General features: G+C 45.8%; 2 protein-coding genes and 1 long non-coding RNA gene across 7 annotated transcripts in view; 2 read left to right on the top strand and 1 right to left on the bottom strand.

Annotated features, from left to right (window-relative positions):
• Positions 1–798: 798 nt before the first annotated feature.
• Positions 799–14316, bottom strand: LOC126998068 (uncharacterized). The gene is made up of 4 exons (XR_007752618.1): positions 13742–14316; positions 8827–9066; positions 7127–7316; positions 799–1209 (listed from the first exon to the last, which is right to left on the bottom strand). It is a non-coding gene; the product is annotated as an uncharacterized LOC126998068 (long non-coding RNA).
• Positions 3047–11049, top strand: LOC126998066 (phosphonoacetaldehyde hydrolase-like). The gene is made up of 7 exons (XM_050859446.1): positions 3047–3296; positions 6424–6510; positions 7177–7295; positions 8443–8599; positions 8862–9037; positions 9584–9709; positions 10403–11049. Exons 1-7 carry the CDS (start codon positions 3275–3277, stop codon positions 10589–10591), a joined length of 876 nt encoding a protein of 291 aa, XP_050715403.1. The 5' UTR covers positions 3047–3274; the 3' UTR covers positions 10592–11049.
• Positions 14317–19402: 5086 nt separating the features above from the next.
• Positions 19403–21216, top strand: part of LOC126998065 (collagen alpha-2(XI) chain-like) — a 37794-nt gene continuing 35980 nt past the window's right edge. For 3 of the 5 annotated variants that reach the window (XM_050859445.1, XM_050859444.1, XM_050859441.1), the window contains exon 1: positions 19406–20877. In XM_050859445.1, the coding sequence (XP_050715402.1) occupies positions 20719–20877 (159 nt within the window). In that variant the 5' untranslated portion in view covers positions 19406–20718. Of the gene's footprint in view, positions 20878–21216 lie in introns of all 5 variants that reach the window. The other 2 variants (XM_050859443.1, XM_050859442.1) reach the window with 2 other exon arrangements.

Here is a 21216-nt window from a genome sequence, read left to right as displayed (position 1 = left end):
GTGTCGAGTGGATAGGTGGAGAAACTGTGTTTTTGAGGCGTTGAAGGACACCAGGTTCTTCTTGCCCCAATCGGAAATAATAGTAAGGTCTGAGGCTAAGCGTTCTGCAGCCTCCAGCCTTGAGTCGTTAAGTTCCTGAAGGGTGGGTCTTCTATTAAAAGAAGTTGAATAATGCAGAGTGGAATCATCGGCGTAGGAATGGATAGGACAGTTCGTTTTGGAAAGAAGATCATCAATGAACAACAGAAACAGAGTGGGAGATAGGACAGAACCCTGTGGGACACCACTGTTAATAGATTTAGGGGAAGAACAGTGACCGTCTACCACGGCAGAAATAGAACGGTCAGAAAGGAAACTGGAGATAAAGGTACAGAGAGAAGGATAGAAACCGTAGGAGGGTAGTTTAGAAAGCAAAGATTTGTGCCAGACCCTATCAAAAGCTTTTGATATGTCCAGCGCAATAGCAAAAGTTTCACCGAAACGGCTAAGAGAGGATGACCAAGAGTCAGTTAAGAAGGCTAGGAGATCACCAGTAGAACGCCCCTTGCGGAACCCATACTGGCGATCAGATAGAAGGTCAGAAGTGGAAAGGTGCTTTTGAATCTTACGGTTAAGGATTGATTCAAAAGCTTTAGATAGACAAGAAAGTAAAGCAATAGGACGGTAGTTTGAGGGATTGGAGTGGTCACCCTTCTTAGGTACAGGCTGTGTGAAGGCATACTTCCAGCAAGAAGGAAAGGTAGATGTTGACAGGCAGAGGCGAAAGAGTTTGACCAGGCAGGGTGACAGCACGGAGCTTGTCTAAAAAAGGTGTTACTCCCTCCTTTTTCAACTTACACTATCTGATAATACCATCGTGGTCAAGAGAAATTTCTCTATTGCAGACAACTGCACATTTGAAGTAGCTTCATAATTACACAATAAGATTAGCATGGAATGTAATGTGGTATAAACATTTCAAGCATCATCTTCAACTTCATCTCTTTCTTATATTTTTTAACAGTAGTAATCTACTATTATTCTACTTTATAGACTAAGAGTCTTAGTTTTTTTATCATTTAGTTCTGCCAGGTTGGGAGCCTGGCATGCTTCGATGACACACTATGCTTTCCAATGATGATGTTTGAGCCACAGATCCAAACTGACTGGAAGACATGACGACGATGGATCCTTCCTGTGTCTCTGCCTCAGCAAAGGAGTCTCCCTCACCTGCAGATACATGCCTAATTAGTCTTGTCTGTAAACTCCATTGCAAGGATTTCCTATCCAGTAAAACTGATTATTCATTAATGATTACTCCATATCCTTTGACTCTGATTTTAAAATGGTTCAAGGCTAATTGTGGCTAAAATTCATAAAAATTCGATTTTTAAAATGGTTCAAGGCTAATTGTGGCTAAAATTCATAAAAATTCCTAAAGGTAGCAGACTTCATGATTTGTCATGTAATAACCATACATTGTTGAAGCAATCAAGATGAATAAGTTTAAGAGGAGAGATGCAATAGCACTTGGAATGCACTGTATAAAAAGTGATTCATTAGTCAGCTTTCCTGTCATGTAAGCATATGCTACATGCAGGCTGGTGTTACATCGACAACAGCAGTGCAGCGATCGGCACAAATTCAATTGAGGGAATGTTGAAATCTTATAAACTAATATTTCCTGAGACTTTGGTCATGGTCATAAAAATCTCCAACCATGTTACCTCTTATCTTTTCCACCTCCATAAATCTGATGGTACTACAGCTGTCACCTCTACCTGTATAGCAGATCTCTTTCTCAGTCTTTTGCTGAATATCTAACCAGGCAATTTAAGGCACATTTCTTCTTTTTCATCTCTTTCTGATATTTTTATGCCAGATATTATAATTTTTAGTAATGATTTTTTCCAATACCCTCTATGGCTTTAGTTCTCAGTAGGCATGTTTCTGGTGCAGTTCCTCCTAATGTCCTTAATCCTTAAAAACTGTGCTGCTTCAATGACACCTTATGCAACCAAGCTCTTGCCTATCAACCACCTTTTCTTCCTGTTGGAATTACACTGAAATACAACCTGGGTATAAGAAGGATGACCAATCCAACCCTTTACCATTCTCTAGATTTACTATCCTGGCTTTCTCAAGCTTTTGATATCCTCAAAGGGATTTTTTAGGCATCTATTAACTTTCACCCTTTCCAATTATTAAAACAGTTGGTTAAGGCCGTGGAGGTAGGATGTCTCCATGATTAAAAGCTAGTCTGCACACCAGGAAGTTGTTCGCACACTCTTTGTGAACAGTTGGCAAATAAAAGAACAAATCTTTATAGACCAACAACTGAGATGGTCTGCGTTAGTACCTTGAAGAAGCCAACTTCCTCTTGCCAGAAACCTCGAAGTAATGGCTCATCTGCAGATGGGAGGTTGGAATGGCCTGTCTGTATATTGCATCCCGTAGTGAGATTCTGGATTCCACATTTGTAAAATATTTCAGTCAGTATCGGACATTTAAACAAAATTGCTATAATCTAGTCTCAGTTCCACCCAACGAGAGTTTCTTGTTCTCCACTGAGGGCATTATTTTATAAAGTGCAAAGGTTGTTACGGCAAGCTAATCACTCATCCTGATAACATCGAGGTCTGGGATTGTAAACTTTGCATACAGTTCCCCAATGGTGTGCCAACATTTCGGTATTTCGGTGGGGATATACCCCAAGGGAGGAAGGCGGTGCATGCCGCGCAACCACCCAGACAGCGGGTAGAGAAATGCCCAATTCTTTCAAGTGGAGGAGGCCCAACAACGGGGCTGAGGGTGTCGGAAGGAGCCCACCTTTCCACTCCCAATGGTACCGGATAGGACTCGAACCTCTACGCTCCAGCACCCCGCCGGAGCGCAAGGCGGGGAGACCACCATGTGTGCAAACATTATAAAAAAGTTTGCCTACTGCTGCACTTTATCAATAACAGCTTGAAAAAAAAAATCGCTGCAGGTGTGGATAGTCTCCAGACCATCTTCTCACTCATAGGAATGCGACTCAAGTGCTGTCAGCTGATCAAGATAACCACCACTGCAGGGGGTCGTCGGCTGGGCGATGGTCATGAAAGCCAAGGAGACAGTCGACACCGCGCTGTGATACCGTAAGAGTTTCGACCGTAATGTGTGTGTGTGGACCGTGTTACACCCCCCAAGGCCTGCCAGTCTGCGGCCACATACACGTTACCTCGCCACGCATCAGTTACCGCCGCACAGCACACCACCGCGCCCTGCCCTTTCTCGCCTCCGCCTTGCCCACAGGATGGAGCTCTACACGGCAAATAGTAAGTGGCAGCGACATATTTAGAGGCTCACAAAGTTGACGTCGCGAAACTTAAACACGATATTGTGGCGAGAGAAAACCGGTTCAGCGTTGAGCAAAATTATCATAGCCTATTGGACGCACTAAAGCAGACAAAATGATATAATCTGTAATTTGTCGGAGTTTACTAAGCGTGGTATATTAACCCTGATTAGCATGCTCACTAAGTCCTGGTTTAATTGTCACAGTCTGTACTGCCTGGGGGTTGGGATGGCATGCTCCTCCCTTCTCCTTTGTTGTTTACTTTCAATAATAAACTATCAATCACTCAATCAATCATATCCAGTTAACTTCTTTTTTTTCCCTGAGACGAGTAAAAGTAAATACAAATAGCCTAATAAAGGTAAAACATTATTCAAGACTAGTTCATCCAGCGCAGTTTATTATCGACCACTCAAATCGTCACCAATTAAACGTAAAAAAATAAAAATAAAGTCACGCTCTGCATTACGTGATTTAAAGGGTCACGTACAGTTTCATATCAACTGGGAAAAGTTATGTACGTTGAAGTAAACATTAGGAGGCAACCCACAAACGGACTTCATGTGCAACTATGTATCATGTCGCTACACTGGTACAGGAGGAATACGAGTTGTCTGTAGAGGAGGTTGGAGTAAATTGAGGAGTAGGTGGTGGTGGGGGTTAAGGAGGAGGTCGTAGAGATTGATATGGTTGTGTTGGGGACCGAAGAGGAGGTTGTGGAGGTCGATGAGGAGGAGGAAGAGGTTGTGGAGGACGCTGAAGAGGTTGTGAGAGACGCTGAAGAGGTTGTGAAGGTTAAGGAATAGGTCAGGAGGGTTCTGGAGTTCGAGGCGAGGTTATGAAGGTAGAGGGGAAGGTTGTGAAGGTCGATAAGGAGGTTGTAGGGGTTGAAGAGATCTTAGGGAAGGGTGGAGGAGGAGGTGGTGAGGGGTTGAGAGTTGGGTGGTGGTCGATGATGAGGTGATGGCTGACGCAAGATAGCAACGGTAACCACGCCAATTGGCTACTATTTTTTTATATTTTTTAATCATGAAAGTGTCGCCTCTAAGTACTTGTCCCCATGGTTACGTCAGTGGAGAGGGTAATAATTGGCCTATTGGAGGGGATAAAAGGAAGGAGGAGCCTGGTGCTGGGGTGGCATGTAATTTGATGGGGAAACAGTCTATAGATATGATAAAACAGTAATGGATTGATGATTGGTTGATAGTCTATTATTTAAGGGTGTAGAAGGAATGGCCGAGGGTGAAATAATCAAGGTTATAGGTATGAAACAAACCCTTGAAAGCGACGAGGTTGTAAAGCAGAAAATAAGCAAAAAAGAGAAGGGTGGGACGCGATAAGGGGAGAGATAAGGGCGGCGAGACAGGGTTGGGTGGGCGAGGGACAAAGGGTGGAATGAGGGAGGTTCTATTAGTGTTTTACAGGTGGTATTAATGGACCTTGTTTTGCTTCCTCTCTTTTTTTTTCTTTTTTTTTTTCCCCTTGGGTTACCTCCCCGTAAAAAAAATTGTGGTTATGCCTCATGAACAACGATAAACAGCATAATCTATTTTACTTTACGTTTTTCTTGCCGCACGGAGCTACTTGAAATTCGCCACTTAACATTTCTTATCCTCGTCTCTCAGCGTTTAACCCACTGCTCCTTCCCTCCCTGCACCTTGCCACCCCACCTCCTCTCCGCACCCACGTTATCTTCTACTTAACTCGTGAATACCGTTATCTCAACATTTACTCACCGAAATATAACTTATCGGGCCACTCACTTTTCAATGTACCACAAAAGCACGGGAAGATCATTAGCTTCAAAACTTTATAATCTTGCTTTTGCGCTCTCGTAGCTAAAAATCGCCGTTATCGTTCATTCTAAACACCAGTAGTAGGACTTCTCTGTATCCTTATAGCGCATTGAAGACCGGTTTTCTTATCTAATTAGTTTACCTGCGTTTTTTCTCCTCGTCTTTCCCCAACCCGCTGCCTTGCGCTACACTCTGCCACACACCCGGGTTAATTAAAAGTCTTATTACACACGAGCATGAGGCGGGACGGACGGGCTGTGTGTCGTCTGATCTCTAATATAACTGGATTGGCTTTTTTCTGTACTAGCCAGGTAGGAATCTTGAGGCCTGCAGCAGCCATATTTAAATTCCCACAGCCCATTGGAGACAGGTGACTTTTTTTTTTTTACGTAAACGAATGATGAAAAGCTAGTAGTCTGGGCATTGAAAAAATCATTATATTTGTAAGGAAGTGCTTTATCATGTCCGACTGCCACTCAACAAGCCGGAATTTTTATATAACACCTCGGCCCATGGGAATTTAAAGATGGCTGCTACGGGCTTCGAGATTTGCACGGCGTTAACCAGTCCAGTTATATAAGAGATCAGCGGCGGCGTACCCGGGAACAGGAGGTAACCTTGAACACGAGGGTCGGATGTTACCGCCCACACACACACACTCTCTCTCTCTCTCTCTCTCTCTCTCAACTACGCAAAGCACGGGGATCATCAAGTGGTCGATGTGGCAAAAATAAAAAAAATCCTCACCTCCTTCGCATACTATCTCAAGAGTTCCGAACATTCGCTCAAGTTTAACGCAACACTTCAACAACAATTCGCTCAAGTGGCTCCCAAAACTTTTAAACAATGCTGAACCAGGGACGCTCTAGCTGCTACTGCTGTGTTACGAAAACCTTAAAGACATTTCAATCTCGGAGCGACACAAGAGGTAGAAAGGAGTTTTAGTGTAGCAAATATCGATAGGCTACTCAATTCAGGCGTCCGAAGAAGGGGCATAAGGGACACATCCATTGTTCTCTAGTTTACACTGGGAAAGACAGCCTACACATCCCAGGAAGAACAAAGAAACAAGCTACAAGGGGAAAGTCAACCTTATATCTGGTGTGCCGAGGGTCGATTTTCCCCTGCAATTTGTTTCTTATTCTTGCAAACTAGAAAAAAAATTACTTTGTAACACGTGGTTCTCCTCCGAATGCCTCAGTGTTACCCTTCGTGAGCTAACAGTCTGCCCTGAACGGATAATATGATACTTTTATCTTGTGGCAACGAAATTAAACACTCAACTGATTCCTTTCCTCTCCCCGCTGCCAGATGATGTGTTGGTGAACCCGAGGAGCGAGTACCGAGTGACCCGCAGGTACCAGGGCAGGGTGAAGGCAGTGGTGTTCGACTGGGCAGGTGTGTGTGTGTGTGTGTGTGTGTGTGTGTTTGACCTTCTCCTTTCTACAACTCCTTTCCACAATGCAATATCGCAGAAACCCTCCTCCTCCTTCTATTCCTCCTCGTGTGTGTGTGTGTGTGTGTGTGTGTGTGTCCCTCCCACTCCTACGCCTCCCTTCTGTAATGCAACACCTCAGAAATCCAACTCCAACTCCTCCTCCTCCTCCTCCTCCTCCTCCTCACAAATTTATCCTTCGCAATATTAATCTTTACAATTTTCTTTTGTAATCCTACTACTCATGATCAGCATTCCTACTCTCAAGAATCCTATTAGCAATACTATAGTCTTATGAATCCTATCAACAATCCTGCACTTAAGAATTCTCCAGCATCTTAATCTTCAAGAATCTCAAGGCCCATATCCACAAACATATAACGACTTACACACCCACGTTTGATAAGGCTTTCATTGAGGCTGTGCGGGTACTTCCATGGATAGTTTTATGAGCCTAGTGAGAGTTTACCAGGCATCCCCACCATGAACGTGAAATACACTCATGAGGGCCCAACTAATCTCCTTCATGGCCTTTGGGAATAGTTGATGGGAGATTCGGAGGCGTCTGACAACACCAACCTTACTTTTACTGATTCTACTCGTCTCCCTTCTCTCCCCCGTGGCCGCAGGGACGGTGATTGACTGCGGTGTGTTCTCCCCCACCGGCGCCTTCATGGAGCTCTTCAGGGAGGAGGGCATCGAGGTGACCAGCGCCGAGGCCCGAGGACCCATGGGCATGCACAAGCGGGTAACCACATCGTCCGTTCACCTGTTGAATATGTCCTATAGTTATCATTATTTATTGACATGTGGTTAGTTTGGCTTTTTATTTCCATTTTTATGACGGAGTTAGTTGGAAGTGTGGGATTTTCAGTTGAGTCGACCTAATACAAACTCAGTCGTAAAAAGATGAAAAAAATCAACGAAACTAATTAACAACGCCTTGAAAAACGGGCCAAAAAGACATATTAGCCACATTATTGTTGAGAGTAATATGACGTTTAAAAAATCAGACGATAGTGTTAACCATTATAAAGGTCTGTAAATGATGATTAGTACGTAAGTCAAGGGGAACAATAATACCTTGAAATAACTCGCATGAACGGAATGAAAAGTGCTTAATAATTTTTGCATCTAAGTATCTTGATAATGTCCAGCACTACCATTATTTGCACACAACTCCACAGGGCCTTCGCATTCTGTTATCAATTAATTTATGACGATCAGCCTCCCCGCGTGAAAAATGTCTTACGCTTTCTAATTTTCGCCATAAAACTTTGCAAGAGAAAAAGCCCTTCCATTAAATCTGATGCCACTGTCCTCCCACATACCACTAATTACTTCTTGTTCCTCCTCGCTGCTCCCTTCCTTTCATCCCTCCTCCTTCCTTCCCTTCTGCACTCGTTTCTCCTCTCTGTTCCCTCTTTGCTATTCCTCCTCCTTCCCTCTCCGCTGCGCTCACTCCTGTATTCACCTCCAGTCACCCTCCGGCCTCTTCCCATTACCCTTCCTCCTTGCCTCTCCACCATTTTCTCCTCCCTTCCTTCCTTTCTTCCTTCCCTCCCCCTCCTCCATGATCATAATATCCCTCCTCCTCCCGCTTTTCTTCCCTATTCTGTTGTTTTACTCATTCGTGCTAGCCTTTCCTCTCCTTTTATTCCCTCCTACCCTTCGTCCTGCATTTTTCTTTAATCCCTCCTCTTCCACTTCGTCTCTTCTACCCCTCGTCCTTCCTCCTTTCACTATTCCCCTTCCTTTTCTTGCCTTTTCTACCCTCCTCCGCCTCCTCCATCTCTCGCTGTTCCACATTACCATCACTCTTTCCTCCCTTCCCTGTTGTCCCTCCTACTCCTTTCCCTCCTTCCTAACCCTTCTTCCGCCTTTTCCTCGCCCAGGCACACATTTGCAAGATGCTGGAGATGGAGAGGGTGCGGGAGGTATGGCTGCAGAGGAAGGGAGCGCCACCTACCGACGGGGATATTAACAGAATGTACGCCAAGTTTGTACCGAAGAACATCACGGCGCTGAAGACACACTCGAAGCTGATAGACGGTGAGAAAAGAATGTCTACCCTCCATAGCAGATTGAGAAGGAAATACTAAAAAAAGACCCTTAAATACTTCCAGCTGATGGCATGAGAAAATAAAAATAGAGGAGCAAAACAACTCCCTCAAATTAAACATACTAAAACACACAACGAAGAAACTATCAATAATTCTGATATCTTCACCAACGACTTAAAAAGGACTTCAAAGAACTTAAGTGTAGTTGATCCTTACCTTCCTCCCTGATTTTCCTCCTCTTCCTTCGTCAGGTACTGTGGAATGCCTGACGGAGCTACGCAGGATGAACATCAAGGTGGGCTCGTGTACAGGCTACCCCTCCGCCATCGTGGAGACGCTCAAGCCCATCGCCGCGGCCCAAGGTTACGCCCCTGACGTATACGTGGCCGCCGACGAGGTGCCGCAGGCCAGGCCGATGCCCTACATGGTGGGTGGCTTGGCGCGGGCGGCGGGAACCTGCGTGAAGGATGGAATTATGAGTGTGTGTGACGTTAAAGTGTATAATCTTATTGTGAGTGGCAGTGCTTCAGACAGGCAAAGAAAAACAAACAACAGAGAAACGTAAAGCAGTAAGGTGAATTTGTGGGATGAAAAGGCACTAAAAGAGATTAGGCAGGCTTTGGGTCAGCGACACGCCAGACGCCAGGGTAAAAAATAAAAATAAAAAAATAAAAAAAGCCCGCTGCTCGCCGCTCCCATAAAATATAAAAGTAAAGAGTAGCCAAAAGAGAGGTCAATTTCGGGTGGAGAGGTGTCTTGATACACTCTTCTTGAAAGAGGTCAAGCCATATAGGCAGGAGGAAATACAGACGAAGGAAGGCTGTTCCAGAGTTTACCAGTGAAGGGGATGAAAGAATGGAGATGCTGGTTAGCTCTTGCATAAGGGGTTTGGACAGTTTAGGGATGAGCATAAGTAGAAAGTCGTGTGCAGCGGGGCCGCGGGACTATTAAAACGTCGTGTGTGTGTGTGCAGGTGTGGCTCAACGCAATACGCCTGGACGTGAACCCCATCGAGGCGGTGGTGAAGGTGGACGACACGGTGGACGGCATCAAGGAGGGGCTCTCGGCGGGCTGCTGGACTATCGGCGTGGCTTTGACGGTGAGGGGCTGAGGAAGGGCCCGGGGAAACTTGTGCTTGTCTTCTGCTTCCGAGAGGGAATTCTGCTTGCCTTCTGCTCCCGAGAGACTTCTGCTTGACTTCACCTTCCTTTGGCTTCCTACCGAGTTGCTGGGAATACCTCGTGACTGTTTAAATAATTTCTGTCTTCGTTTCTATTCATTGAGATGGGTTGTCTTTATGAATATGGGCTTTTCTATTGTTTTCCTTCATTTTTCGTTACCTTTAAACTTGACGAGGGTGTGTTCATATTTGCTTATAATTTTTGCGACTTTCGACTCTGTTCTTTTTTCGAGTGATCAATGTTTTCTTGTCTTTGTGTCTCCCTATGCCTTCCACTTTACATCCTAGAGTTATCAATGCCGCTTCTTTTTCGCCTTTCTGGGTGTCTTCCTCTCCTTCCACGTTTTTTTTTTTTTTTTATCTTTACTCACTCAATTTATCAGTGATGGTATTTCACCTCTATGTACTAGTCTTCTAATCCGTTTACACTCTTTCTTCACGTTCTTGAGTTTCCACATACAGCTTTCTATGCCAATACGAACGTCGCCCTCTTCCTCCTAGTTCTTTCTTGACATACTCGAGCTACCATTGCATGCAGCTTTATCGTCATTCTCTCCTATTGATCTTTAAGGTTCCTTTGTAACCCCGCTTTCTTCACATTCTCTACTGCAGGGGAACTACGTGGCGGCGACGGAGGAGGAATTGGCCTCGATGCCTCGCGAGGACCTGCAGAGGAAGCTGAACAGGGCGTACGAGATTCTGCACGACGCCGGCAGCCACTACGTCGTGGACTCCGTAAAGGACGTGCCGGCGGTGGTCAAGGACATAAACAGACGGCTGGCTTCGGGGGAGAGGCCGTGAAGGGCGCCGGGACCGAGGAGCAACGACCAAGACAAGCAGCGTTACCAGATCGTCGAACTCAGAACATTAGATTTGCCAGACTCAGACCCAAAACTGTCGTACCAACACAAATAACGATGAAAAAAAGTGTTCACGTTGATCATGTTTTTTGGGGGGCTAGTTTTTTGTCAGAAACCGGATAATACAATGTGCTGACGACGATTATTTGGTGACGTTGCATGAGAGGCGCGGCGGCTGGCAAGAATGTGGACAAATAAAGACTGGGGAGGAGTAAATGTTGATGACCTGAAGAGAGGAGCGACGTATTATAGAGAACGGTTATGGAGAACGTGAGGCAACAAATGAACAACTTGGGAGAGGTGAATGCAATGAAAGACTCGGGCAGATTATGTCTACCTCAGGCTCTGGAGCTGCATTCCAACTAATTTTTTTTTCTGAAGATAAAGAAGAGAAAATGACTTTGCCTTTATATAAATAGACAAACACCTTCTAAGAAACACAAGCGTAAAAAAAAAAAAAGCACAAGTCATCTTGTGAATAAAATGACATGAGAGGAAATGTTCAGACGTAAATTGGGAGGAAAAATCGAGCTACGCCCTTGACCGATCAGGTGGTGGTGTGGAACCGGGGAGAAGATGAGGATTATTGGGGCCCCGCGAGCAGTGAGGCGACGCTGACGGGGCCGTGGCGAGGCTGAAGGGCGCGCTAATCCAAGCAGTCAGGTGAAGCCGCTGAACTGTGATTTCGTCGCCGTCAATATGGGGGATATCCAAGTCTGAGCTCACGCCCACCACCAGGATTTCGCAAGCTTATAACATCACCAATTCACTAATATTTCTTTACATACATGTTTATCTGCCACTGATCAGGACTAACTTATTGATGTTATTCGTAATTTTAAGAGCTTTTAGAGCAGTGCTTCTTGCTGTACACTTTTCCTGCCTCGGAGCACCTCACCTGTATAAGAGTGCGTGCTCTTTGGTGGTGAAGAGGCAGTGGGAGGGAAGGGGGGGGCAGGTCGGTGGCGAAAGGAGTGTGGTTTGTGGTTCGTGGTAAAGGAGGGTGTTGAGTAGTCGTTGCTGATGTAGTTGCTTCTGGTGATAGTGGTGGTGGTGGTGGTGGTAATGATGGTGGAGATAGTGGCTGCTGATGTAGTTGTTGTCGTTATTGTTGTTGTTCTTGGTGGTTGTGGTGGTGATCAGTTAGTCAAGGTGAGAAGGAAGAGGAGGATGGGTGAGTGGATCTGTACGGATTGCTTTGGTAGGAAAAGTAATGCCATTTTTCGAGCGCCAAGCTGCCCCTGTAAGATGCTGCTTTGATGAAATAAGAACAACAACCCTACCTACAAGCTCGACAAACATCAACTAAAACTGCTCCTTAGTCACTGGCAAGCACGCTATTATCAACTTTCGTAGCGTCAAGAATAAACTGAAGCAAACTCGCACTTTTCCTCTTTGAACAGCGGCACTGAACTAAATTATCAAGTCACCCTAGAAAATTCTGGTTTTCTTCTCAGCATCGCCTTTCTTGGATCAACAGACTGAGGAATTGAAATAGAAGTGTAGCGGTATTCAAGTCAGTTGCCATCTTATTCTCTCTCTAACCGGTAAAAAAAAAAAAAAAATCAAGTTACTATAAGCGCTTCTACGTGTATTCTTGGAGGAGAGTAGGACGCGATGGGGGCACAGGACTCTCGGTCGATGGCGGGGTTAAATATATATTTTTTTAATCAAGGGTATAGTAAGAAGAGGAAGTGGGTTAGAGGTGAAGGTACAGGTGGGGGAGGAGAGACAGTAGGAGTGAACAGTTGTATGGTGTAGGTTCGTTATTTGTTCTGGTGTTGTTTATTGTTAATCGGGCACCTTATTTGTATACCCCCGGCGTGCTGGGGGTGTATAATATTATAAGCACACACACACACATCAACAAAAAACGCACTTAAATTCTACATATCCATTGCCTTTCGAAATCGTTACAAGTTCATATGATAAAACCCAACTTCTTACGTAGACTTTTATATTTAGCGCCGTATTACTAAACATTTCCTCGTCCAAGCACACATATTTGACAAGGCTTTCGTAGGAGTTTTGGGCATTTCCAGGAGTGGTTTTATGACCCCGGTGATGGTTTGACCTTTCTTCTGTATCATGAACCTAAAGACACACTCATTAGAACCCGATTGATCCCCTCTTTGACCTTTAGAAATAACTGATGTGAGAGGCGAAAGTGTCTTACAATGCCAACCTTAATATTTTCTTGGTCGATAACTACATATGAGGAGGTTGTTTATTCGTCATTTAGTCTGGTAGGCGAGCTGACTGGCACCACGAGGCATTAGGAAGCACAGTATTTATATCTGGTGTAGCTGGGTCCGTCCGCCTGCCTGCTGCTGCCTGCTTGCTCCCAGTTTTCTTTCTCCACCTTTCTCGTCCATTTTCCACAGAGCTACTCGGCCCACTAGTCAACAGCGCCGCAGAAAGTGAAGGAACACTGAACACCACCACCACCTCCATGTCACCGCACCACCCTCCACCACCACCACCACCACCTCCTCCACGCCACCGCCCCGCCCACCCACCACCCTCCTTCACCTCCACCACGAACATCACTAAGTTCTCCTGCCACCACCACAGTGCCACACCTCTACCACTACATTTCCACCTCTTTCTTCACCTATCACCACCACCACAACCCCCACTACACTTTTCCACCACTCCCCACCACTCTCCACCTCCACCACTTCTCTAGCTACCACCATTCTCCCACCTCTCTCATTACACCACCACTTCTATAATTCCACTTCTTCCCTCACCCATTACCACCACAACCCCCACTACACTTTTCCACCACTTCCCACCACTCTCCACCTCCACCAATACCACTTCTCTAGATACCACCATTCTGCCACCTCTCTCATTACACCACCACTGCTATAATTCCACTTCTTCCTTCACCCAGTACCACCACAACCCCCACTACACTATCACCCACCACTCCACCTCCACCAACACCACTTCTCCAGCTACCATCACACTGCCACACCACCACCAATACATTTCCACTTCTTCCTCCACCCATCACCACCACAACCCCCACTACACTTCTCTACTCCCCCCTAATCACTACCCTCGCTCCCTCCAGCCACCATACCTTTACTTTTCCATGACCAGTTCTTATCAACCACGACTTTGTTAACAGGCCCAACCGGCTTCACCAACAACGCCACTCCTGCCGACACTCCGCACTTGTAGTAATCTCAGCCTATCTAAGCTCTTATATTCACCACTGGCGACTTCATCTACCGGCACCACTCTATAACAAACAACATTACGTATCACACCACCCATCCCTGACCCAAGTATCATGGTATAATCATTTTCACTCACCACTAACACTAACCACTTCTTCATCACGTCCTTACATCGTCCATGCGTGTCCTTGAACCCAACATACGCCAAGGTCCGACTTTCACCCTTTCCTCTATACACCGATTACAGTAACATCTCGCCGCAACGTTTTCAACCCCTTCATACAACCCTCTCAACCCTTCCCTGAACCCTCGGTAGCCCCCTTCGCTTGGACCCGTCGCAGTGCAAGCCCACAAACAACTCACCCACAGAGCTCTCCTTTTATTGCAATGTTCGGTCCGACAGTCGCCCGAAGACAATATTTGTGTCGTGGAGTCGTGCTGTCCAGTCCAGAAAACGGGGAAAGGGGGAGGAGAAGGAGGATGAGGAGGAGGCAAGGGTTGAAAGGGGTGGAGGTAAGGGGTCGAAGACGAAAGCAGAAAGGAAAGGAGGAAGCAGAAGGAAAGGAGGGGAAGGGGAGGCAAGGGTTGAAAGGGGTAAAGGTAGGTGGTGGAAGACGGAAGAAGAGGGAGGGAAGGAGTGGAGGAAGTAGAGGAATGGGGTGGAAGAGCAGAAGCGGGAGAGAGAGTGGAGGATGAAGGAAGGGGAGAGAAGGGGTACATTAAGGAAGAGGGGGAGGAAGGGAAGGGGTGGAATGCGGATGAGGGGTAAGAAGGAGTGGAGTGAAGAAGAGTGGGGGAAGAGAAGGGGTAGAATGAGGAAGGGGGAAGGGAGGGAAAGAGTGAAAGGGGGGTGGAGGGAATGCATCAGGGAGGGGAAAAGGGGAAGACGAGAAAGGGGTAGGAGAAAGGGGAGAGAGTGAATGGGTAAGGGATGAGGGGCAATGTTTACAGAGGAAGGGGGATGCGGGGATGGAAAGCAAAAGGAGGAAAAAAAAAAGACTAAAATAACGAGAATATATGGCAGTGACAGGACAAAGGAAATTAATTAAGGGGAAGAATCTGAGGAAAAAAACTATAGTGGAAGGATAAAAAAAAAAGTATGCAGGGAAAAAATACACGAGTACATTTGACGCAGGAGTTAAGGACAGTAATAATGAAACAAATAAGAGACTGGCACTAGGTAATTATAAACTCTACTGAGAGGAAAAAATATATATATAAAAAGCATACTCGGAGATTCACGGAAACGTATAATGTGTCAGAGAGATGAAAGTCACACATTGTTAGGGGGCACAAAAGGAAGATTCTGAGTTAATAAAAGGAGACGAACAGCAACAATGGAAATGACGTAGAACAATGAGGATTAGTCAGAGGCGACTGGACTAAAAAAAGAAAGGAGACGGAAAGGATGAGTGAAGTAGAGGAGGAGGAGGAGGAGAGGAAGGGGTAGGTTGTAAAGGGTTGTAAAGGGATGTGAATATAAACGATGGGTGTGGAAGGGAATGCCAAGGTTAAAAGCAAGTAGAAAATAAATAAAAGAAGATGAGTAGGAGGAGGAGAAGGAGAGGAAGGGATAGGTTGTAAAGGGCAGGGGTGGGATGTGACAATAAAGGATGGGTGGGTGTGGCAGGGAATGGCAAAGCTGAAGACAAAGAGAAAATAAATAAATGAAAAGTATAATAAAATGAATAATGATAGGAACTGAATATGAAGAAATAAGAGAAAAATATGAGGAAACGAAGAGAAGGAGTGTGGAGGAGGAATGGAATGAATGAAAAAAGAAAAACCTAAGTAAGAAAGAGGAAATTGAGGAGCAAGAAATAAATGAGAGAAAGGAATGAGGGGATGAGGGGAGGAAGAAAAGTGAGGAAGAGGAATGCAATAAACGGAAAAAAAGGAAGAAAAACGGAAGGAAGAAAAATGAGAAAGAAGATTGGGGGGATAGGAAATAAATGGGAGAAAGAGGAATGGTGGAGAGGAATGAAGGGATAAGGGGAGGTGGAAAGAGGAAGGAAGACAAATACAATAAACGGGAAAAAAGAAGAGAAGCGGAAGGAGGTCATACAAGAAACAGGGAAACGGGAACAGGAAATAACGGGAGAGGAAGAGAAATGGCGGAAAGACAAGGGGGTTAAGTAGAGGAGGAAAAGAATGGGAAGAGAGACACGAGGAAACAGGGAGGAAGAGGAGAAAAAGGAAAGAAATAGGTGAATGGGACGAGAAGGAGCGGAATGGGAGAATGGGATAAAACGGTATCAAGGAAGCTTACTGGGGAGCCTGTCTGTCTGGGGCGGGGTGTGGGGGGTGATGGGGATGAAGAGGGGAGGTGGTGAGGGGAGTAAGGGGGTGAGGGGGAGGAAATGAACAATGGGGCTAGAGGGCGTCCACTGCCATACCGGAGGATGAGTAACAGCGATATACAAGTCTATTACGTAAGATTGCCCCTGGTGTCTGAAAGGTCGTCTACTACTACTACTACTACTACAGCATAAAGCATCCTACCAGTGAGACGTCCTTGGCATCATCCTGGACGACGTCTCAAGGACTCCCACTCTCTTCTACTTGTATTGGATGTTCGTGATTTGTGCGTCTCGGTCCTCCGACCTGAAAAAGAGAACATTGCAACGTACACTAAAAAAGGGACTACTACTACTACTACTACTACTGCTACTACTACTACTACTACTACTACTACTACTACTACTACTACTACTACTACTACTACTACTACTACTACTACTACTACTACTACTACTACTAATAATAATAATAATAATAATAATAATAATAATAATAATAATAATAATAATAATAATAATAATAATAAGTAATAATAATAATAATAATAATAATAATAATAATAATAATAATAATATAATAGTTAAATTAGAGTCGGAATCCAGGGACTGAGAATAAACAAACAAATATAAATGCAGTAATGACAGGAAATGACGAATGCAATTTACAATACAACAGTGTGTGTGTGTGTGTGTGTGTGTGTGTGTGTGTGTGTGTGTGTGTGTGTGTGTGTGTGTGTGTGTAATCTATGAAGGTGATTAAAACTGCCAAACAATCAAATTCGGATAACCAGATCAGATAATTAAACATGAACTCTCACTCTCTCTCTCTCTCTCTCTCTCTCTCTCTCTCTCTCTCTCTCTCTCTCTCTCTCTCTCTCTCTCTCTCTCTCTCTCTCTCTCCTCGACCTCCCCCCTCTCAAATAGAACAAAGTCTGGACGAGTGTCGGTCATTAGCAGAGAATGATGGAGGACGAGGAATGTAATAGTGTCCCGGAAAGCCTGACAGGGCGGGGCGGGGGTCGTCCGGGGCGCCCTGCTTCGCGAGGCTTCAGAAGGGTGGACACGGACCATGCGGGACTTGATTATAGGGATTCCTTATAGATTTCCTCACCAAACAAGACTTCTTACGTCTTTCTTGCAAGTCTATTTCATTTTATTACAATAATGGAAACAGCTAAAAGGCATAACGAATAGAAAACCAAAGCCCGCCAAGCGCTGCTCCGGTAAAAGAGGCGGTGGCCAAGTGGTCAGCGTGCGGGCGTGGTGAGCTCGGGGACCCAGGTTCGAGTCCCACCAATGTACGGTGTCAATTTTCAGCCATCGCCGAGTGGCGGAAGATTACCCACATGCTGCTCATATCTTCAATCGACCCCAACTTCAGCGACTTCGGCCAAGAGGAGCACCGGGGGACAGCATGGGCCAAAAAATTATATAGCAAGGCAGCCACTCTAAATAAAATTTGCTTGTGCCACAAGCGGGCTGGGGTCGTCCAAGAGACCCCTCAAGTTCATTGTTTCGTGTTAAAATGAGTTAAACACAGATATTATTCCGTACCCAAGGCTTGTAAAATTAAATACAATTGCTAAAGTATTTGCCGTTTCTACATGCATCTGAAGTAACTGATGCAAACCTATGGTTGTAGTCATGTTTAAAGTACAATAATGAATACTTAGAAAAAAAACATTACAAAGGGTAGAATATTTGCAATTTTCCTACATGTATATATACCAAGTGACTGATCTAACTTTATGGTTAGAGTTTCTTAAAAACACTTTTCTTTAATATTTAGCGAAACACGGCAATAACACTTTTTTTTTTCCCACTGAAGTATTGACGGAGTACAGAGAAAGGAACCTATGGAAATGAACACGTGCTCAATTTTCGAAGTTGATGAACCACTAAAATAAATGTTACAATAAAATAACAACAACAACAAACTTTCCCATCTTAATACATCGTCTGCAGGTTCTTCATCGTGTTCCTCCTCTTCCTCTAATTTAATGGCTTTCAACACTAACCTTTTGGAGGTGGCAAAGACTTTTCATCCCTCTGACGGTCTCTTCGTCCTCTGCTTCATCCCTCTTCTCCCTCTCTCATTCCTCTTCGCCTTCTGCTCCATTCCTCTTCGCCTTCTCTCAAGCCTTTTACTCACTCTCCCTGTCCGTCTTCATCATTGCCATCATTTATCTCCCTTTCCGCCTCCCCCACCATCACGATTCTCTCTCTCTCTCTCTCTCTCTCTCTCTCTCTCTCTCTCTCTCTCTCTCTCTCTCTCTCTCTCTCTCTCTCTCTCTCTCTCTCTCTCTCACCTGTTCTATTATATTTTTTTGCAGGTGTTAAAGCACGTAAAGTTGATCAAATATTTTCCTTTTTTTTCTTCCTTCCACATTTTCCTCCACGTCCGTTAGTGATCCGTGTTATCTTTTTTTGTGCAGCGTCAATTAAGTTAAAAAATGTCTCCTTAATAAATGTTCGAACACTTCATCACCCTTTCAAATTCACTTTCTTCACTATCACCTTCACTTTCTGCGTTTTTACCTGTTCCATCCTCCTCCTCCTCTTCCTCTTCCTTTTTCTGCTGTTTTCCCTGATATGTCTTGTTTTTCCATCGCACACTTCCTCCTTTTTTCTCTTACTTTTTATTTTCCCATAAAACTATTTCTTTCTTTCGCCTCCTCCTCCTTTTCCCTTCCCTACCACTCCTCTCCTCCCCTTTCCTCCATCTACCTTAGCTTCCTAATAAAAAAAAAACTCCTGTCTCTGTCTTTCCTTTATTTTCTCTCCTCTTCTCGTCTTTTCTCTCCTTCCTTTCCTTCATTCTTCAGTTCTCCTCGCCCTTTTCTCTGTCTCCTCTCCGATCTCCTTTCTTTCCTTCATATTCAATCCTCTCGCCTCCTTTGCATTATCCTTTTACTTTTTTCTCCGTTCTAATTTCCTCTCCTGATATTCCTCTCTTCTATCCTCTGTCCTCTTTCCCTCTTCTAACTTGTCCTTTACACCCCTTGCTTTACTTTATCCCCCCGCAGCTACTTAATCTCTCTCCTTCCCGTTCTTCCATCCGCTTTACTTCTCCGTTCATTCCACTTCCTCTCTCTTATGTATTTGCTTCTTTTCCTCCTCCTTCCTTCCCTCTATCCTTTCATTCCTCTGCCTTTCCTCCTCCTCCTTCCTTTCCTCCATTCTCCCATTCCTTTCCCCTTACTTCTCCTTCCTTTCCTCCATCCTCCCCTCCCTCTGCCCCATATCCTGCCGACCTTTCTCCTCCTTTTCCTCCATCCATCCGCCCTTCCTAGCCTTCCTTTCCTCCAGTCCATCCTCCTCCTTCCTTTCCTCCATCCCGTCGCTCCCCTTAAGTCCTTCCCCGCCTCTCCTAAGCCCCTCGACGGCCGCCGCTGCGCGTGATGGCACAATCAATGGTCGAGGATTTGAGTTTCATTTCACGCCAAATTTGCCTCGTGGATCCCAAGAGGCCAACGACGCTTCCCCGTTACTCCGTCTTCCTCTCTCCCGAGCAGCGACGGTGGCTGTCTCGCGAGAACCCGGGGCATTGCATCACCACGGGGGAGCTTCAGGGGAGGAAGGTTAACTCGCTGCGTCATGAGGGAGCGATGAAATAAAGTTGTGGAGGTGATGGCTTGCTGATGGTGGTCGCTCACGGTGGCTGGGTGGTCGTTGGGGCGCGCGTAGAGGTGCAAAAGTGGATTGAAATGTCTTTTGAGGAGGAAAGGTCGAAGATCAAGTTAATGGCAGGGAGTATTTAGCGTCTTCCCATTACTGGAGGGTTGGGGTGAGCTCCGTCGGCTCTGAAAGGTCGAGGGTGGGAATGTTGAAGTGCGACGAGTGTGAAGGCTGCGATAGACACGTTGACACAGCTCTATGCATCCCCTCATCCATGGATACTAATACGTGTGGGCAGAAATGAATATCTCGCATTAAATTTTAGAAGACATAAAATAGAATGTCAGTGTTGCCATTTCCATATGCAAACTTGTTTCCCGGTCAAAACAAGACTTGTAGCTATTGAAGTCGAAGTTGCAACGTTACGGTGAGGGTCAAGCCTTGCCATGCGGACGTAAAGCAGCCACCCTCGAGGGCCGGGTGGCGAGGGTCGGCCGGGAATGTGCGGCCATGCGAGCCACGGCCATAAACTGCGGCCCGTCCACTTAGCGACTCCTCTCAAGCAACGAAGGAAAAATTAACAGGGAACGACTCGTCACAGTGGCGCCGGCGACCTAGCTTGAAAAAAAAGTGCAGATTCCAAGACGGCGCAATGGGAACCAGCCGCCGCCTCCCATTGGCCCAGGCATTCCAGGGGGGGGCCAATAGCGGCGGCCTGGAGCCAGGAGAAGGCAGCTGGGAGACCTCAATCTCTCGAGAATCATCAGACGCTTCCAGGTCTCGAGCGGGCCTGGAGCAACAGAACCGCGGGTCTTGAAGCTGTTGGTTGTCTTGTGCCTTCGGAGTGTGAGGTGTAAAGTCGACGGTCTGTTCCTCCCGGAGTCGCGGCGTGCCATGTGTTGTGAGTGAGTGCGTGCGGGAGTGCGCGTGCAGCCTCGTCGCTTCGTCACATTTGCAACATGAGCAGCGACATGTCACGCAACAGCAAGATCGGCGCCGGGGTGGTGGTGCTCCTGGTGCTGGCGGTGGTAGCAGTGGTGGCGGTGGGCTCGGCCGTGGGTTGGTACGAGGAGGAGCACCCCAAGAACCTCGGCCCCCCACCAGGACAGAAGGAACGGGTAAGCAGCAAATACAAGACCGTCGCGCCGCCCCCCGCTGGTCGATCCCACGCGGACCAGTCAGTCCCTGCCACTCTCCCGCCGAGGAACTTTTCTTACGTAGACATCGACAAAGAAGCTTCCACGGAGTTAGGATTACGTTTCGGTTTGAGAAGGATGGAGTTCTGAGCCTTGCGATGGATTGGTATATTACTGTATTATCTCCTTGTTTACGGATAGTCACTGTGCAATACGTAAATCAAACTTCCTGACGAACACACAACAAATTGTAAGAAAAAAACAAAAAAAGAACCAAAAAAATCTTCACTCGTTATAAACAACCAAATGCAAACTTTAATC

The sequence above is a fragment of the Eriocheir sinensis genome, chromosome 13, assembly GCF_024679095.1.
Source record: "Eriocheir sinensis breed Jianghai 21 chromosome 13, ASM2467909v1, whole genome shotgun sequence".
In the NCBI taxonomy this organism is placed as follows: domain Eukaryota; kingdom Metazoa; phylum Arthropoda; class Malacostraca; order Decapoda; family Varunidae; genus Eriocheir; species Eriocheir sinensis.
This window is presented reverse-complemented; position numbering and strand designations above follow the sequence as displayed.

What these genes read in the sequence shown, in the direction of transcription:
- LOC126998066 (XM_050859446.1), top strand. Translation starts at nt 3,275, where the DNA reads ATGGAGCTCTACACGGCAAATA. An exon ending in CCAGGCCGATGCCCTACATG is followed by an intron (nt 9,038 to 9,583) that starts GTGGGTGGCTTG and finishes GTGTGTGTGCAG; the next exon opens with GTGTGGCTCAACGCAATACG. An exon ending in CTATCGGCGTGGCTTTGACG is followed by an intron (nt 9,710 to 10,402) that starts GTGAGGGGCTGA and finishes TCTCTACTGCAG; the next exon opens with GGGAACTACGTGGCGGCGAC.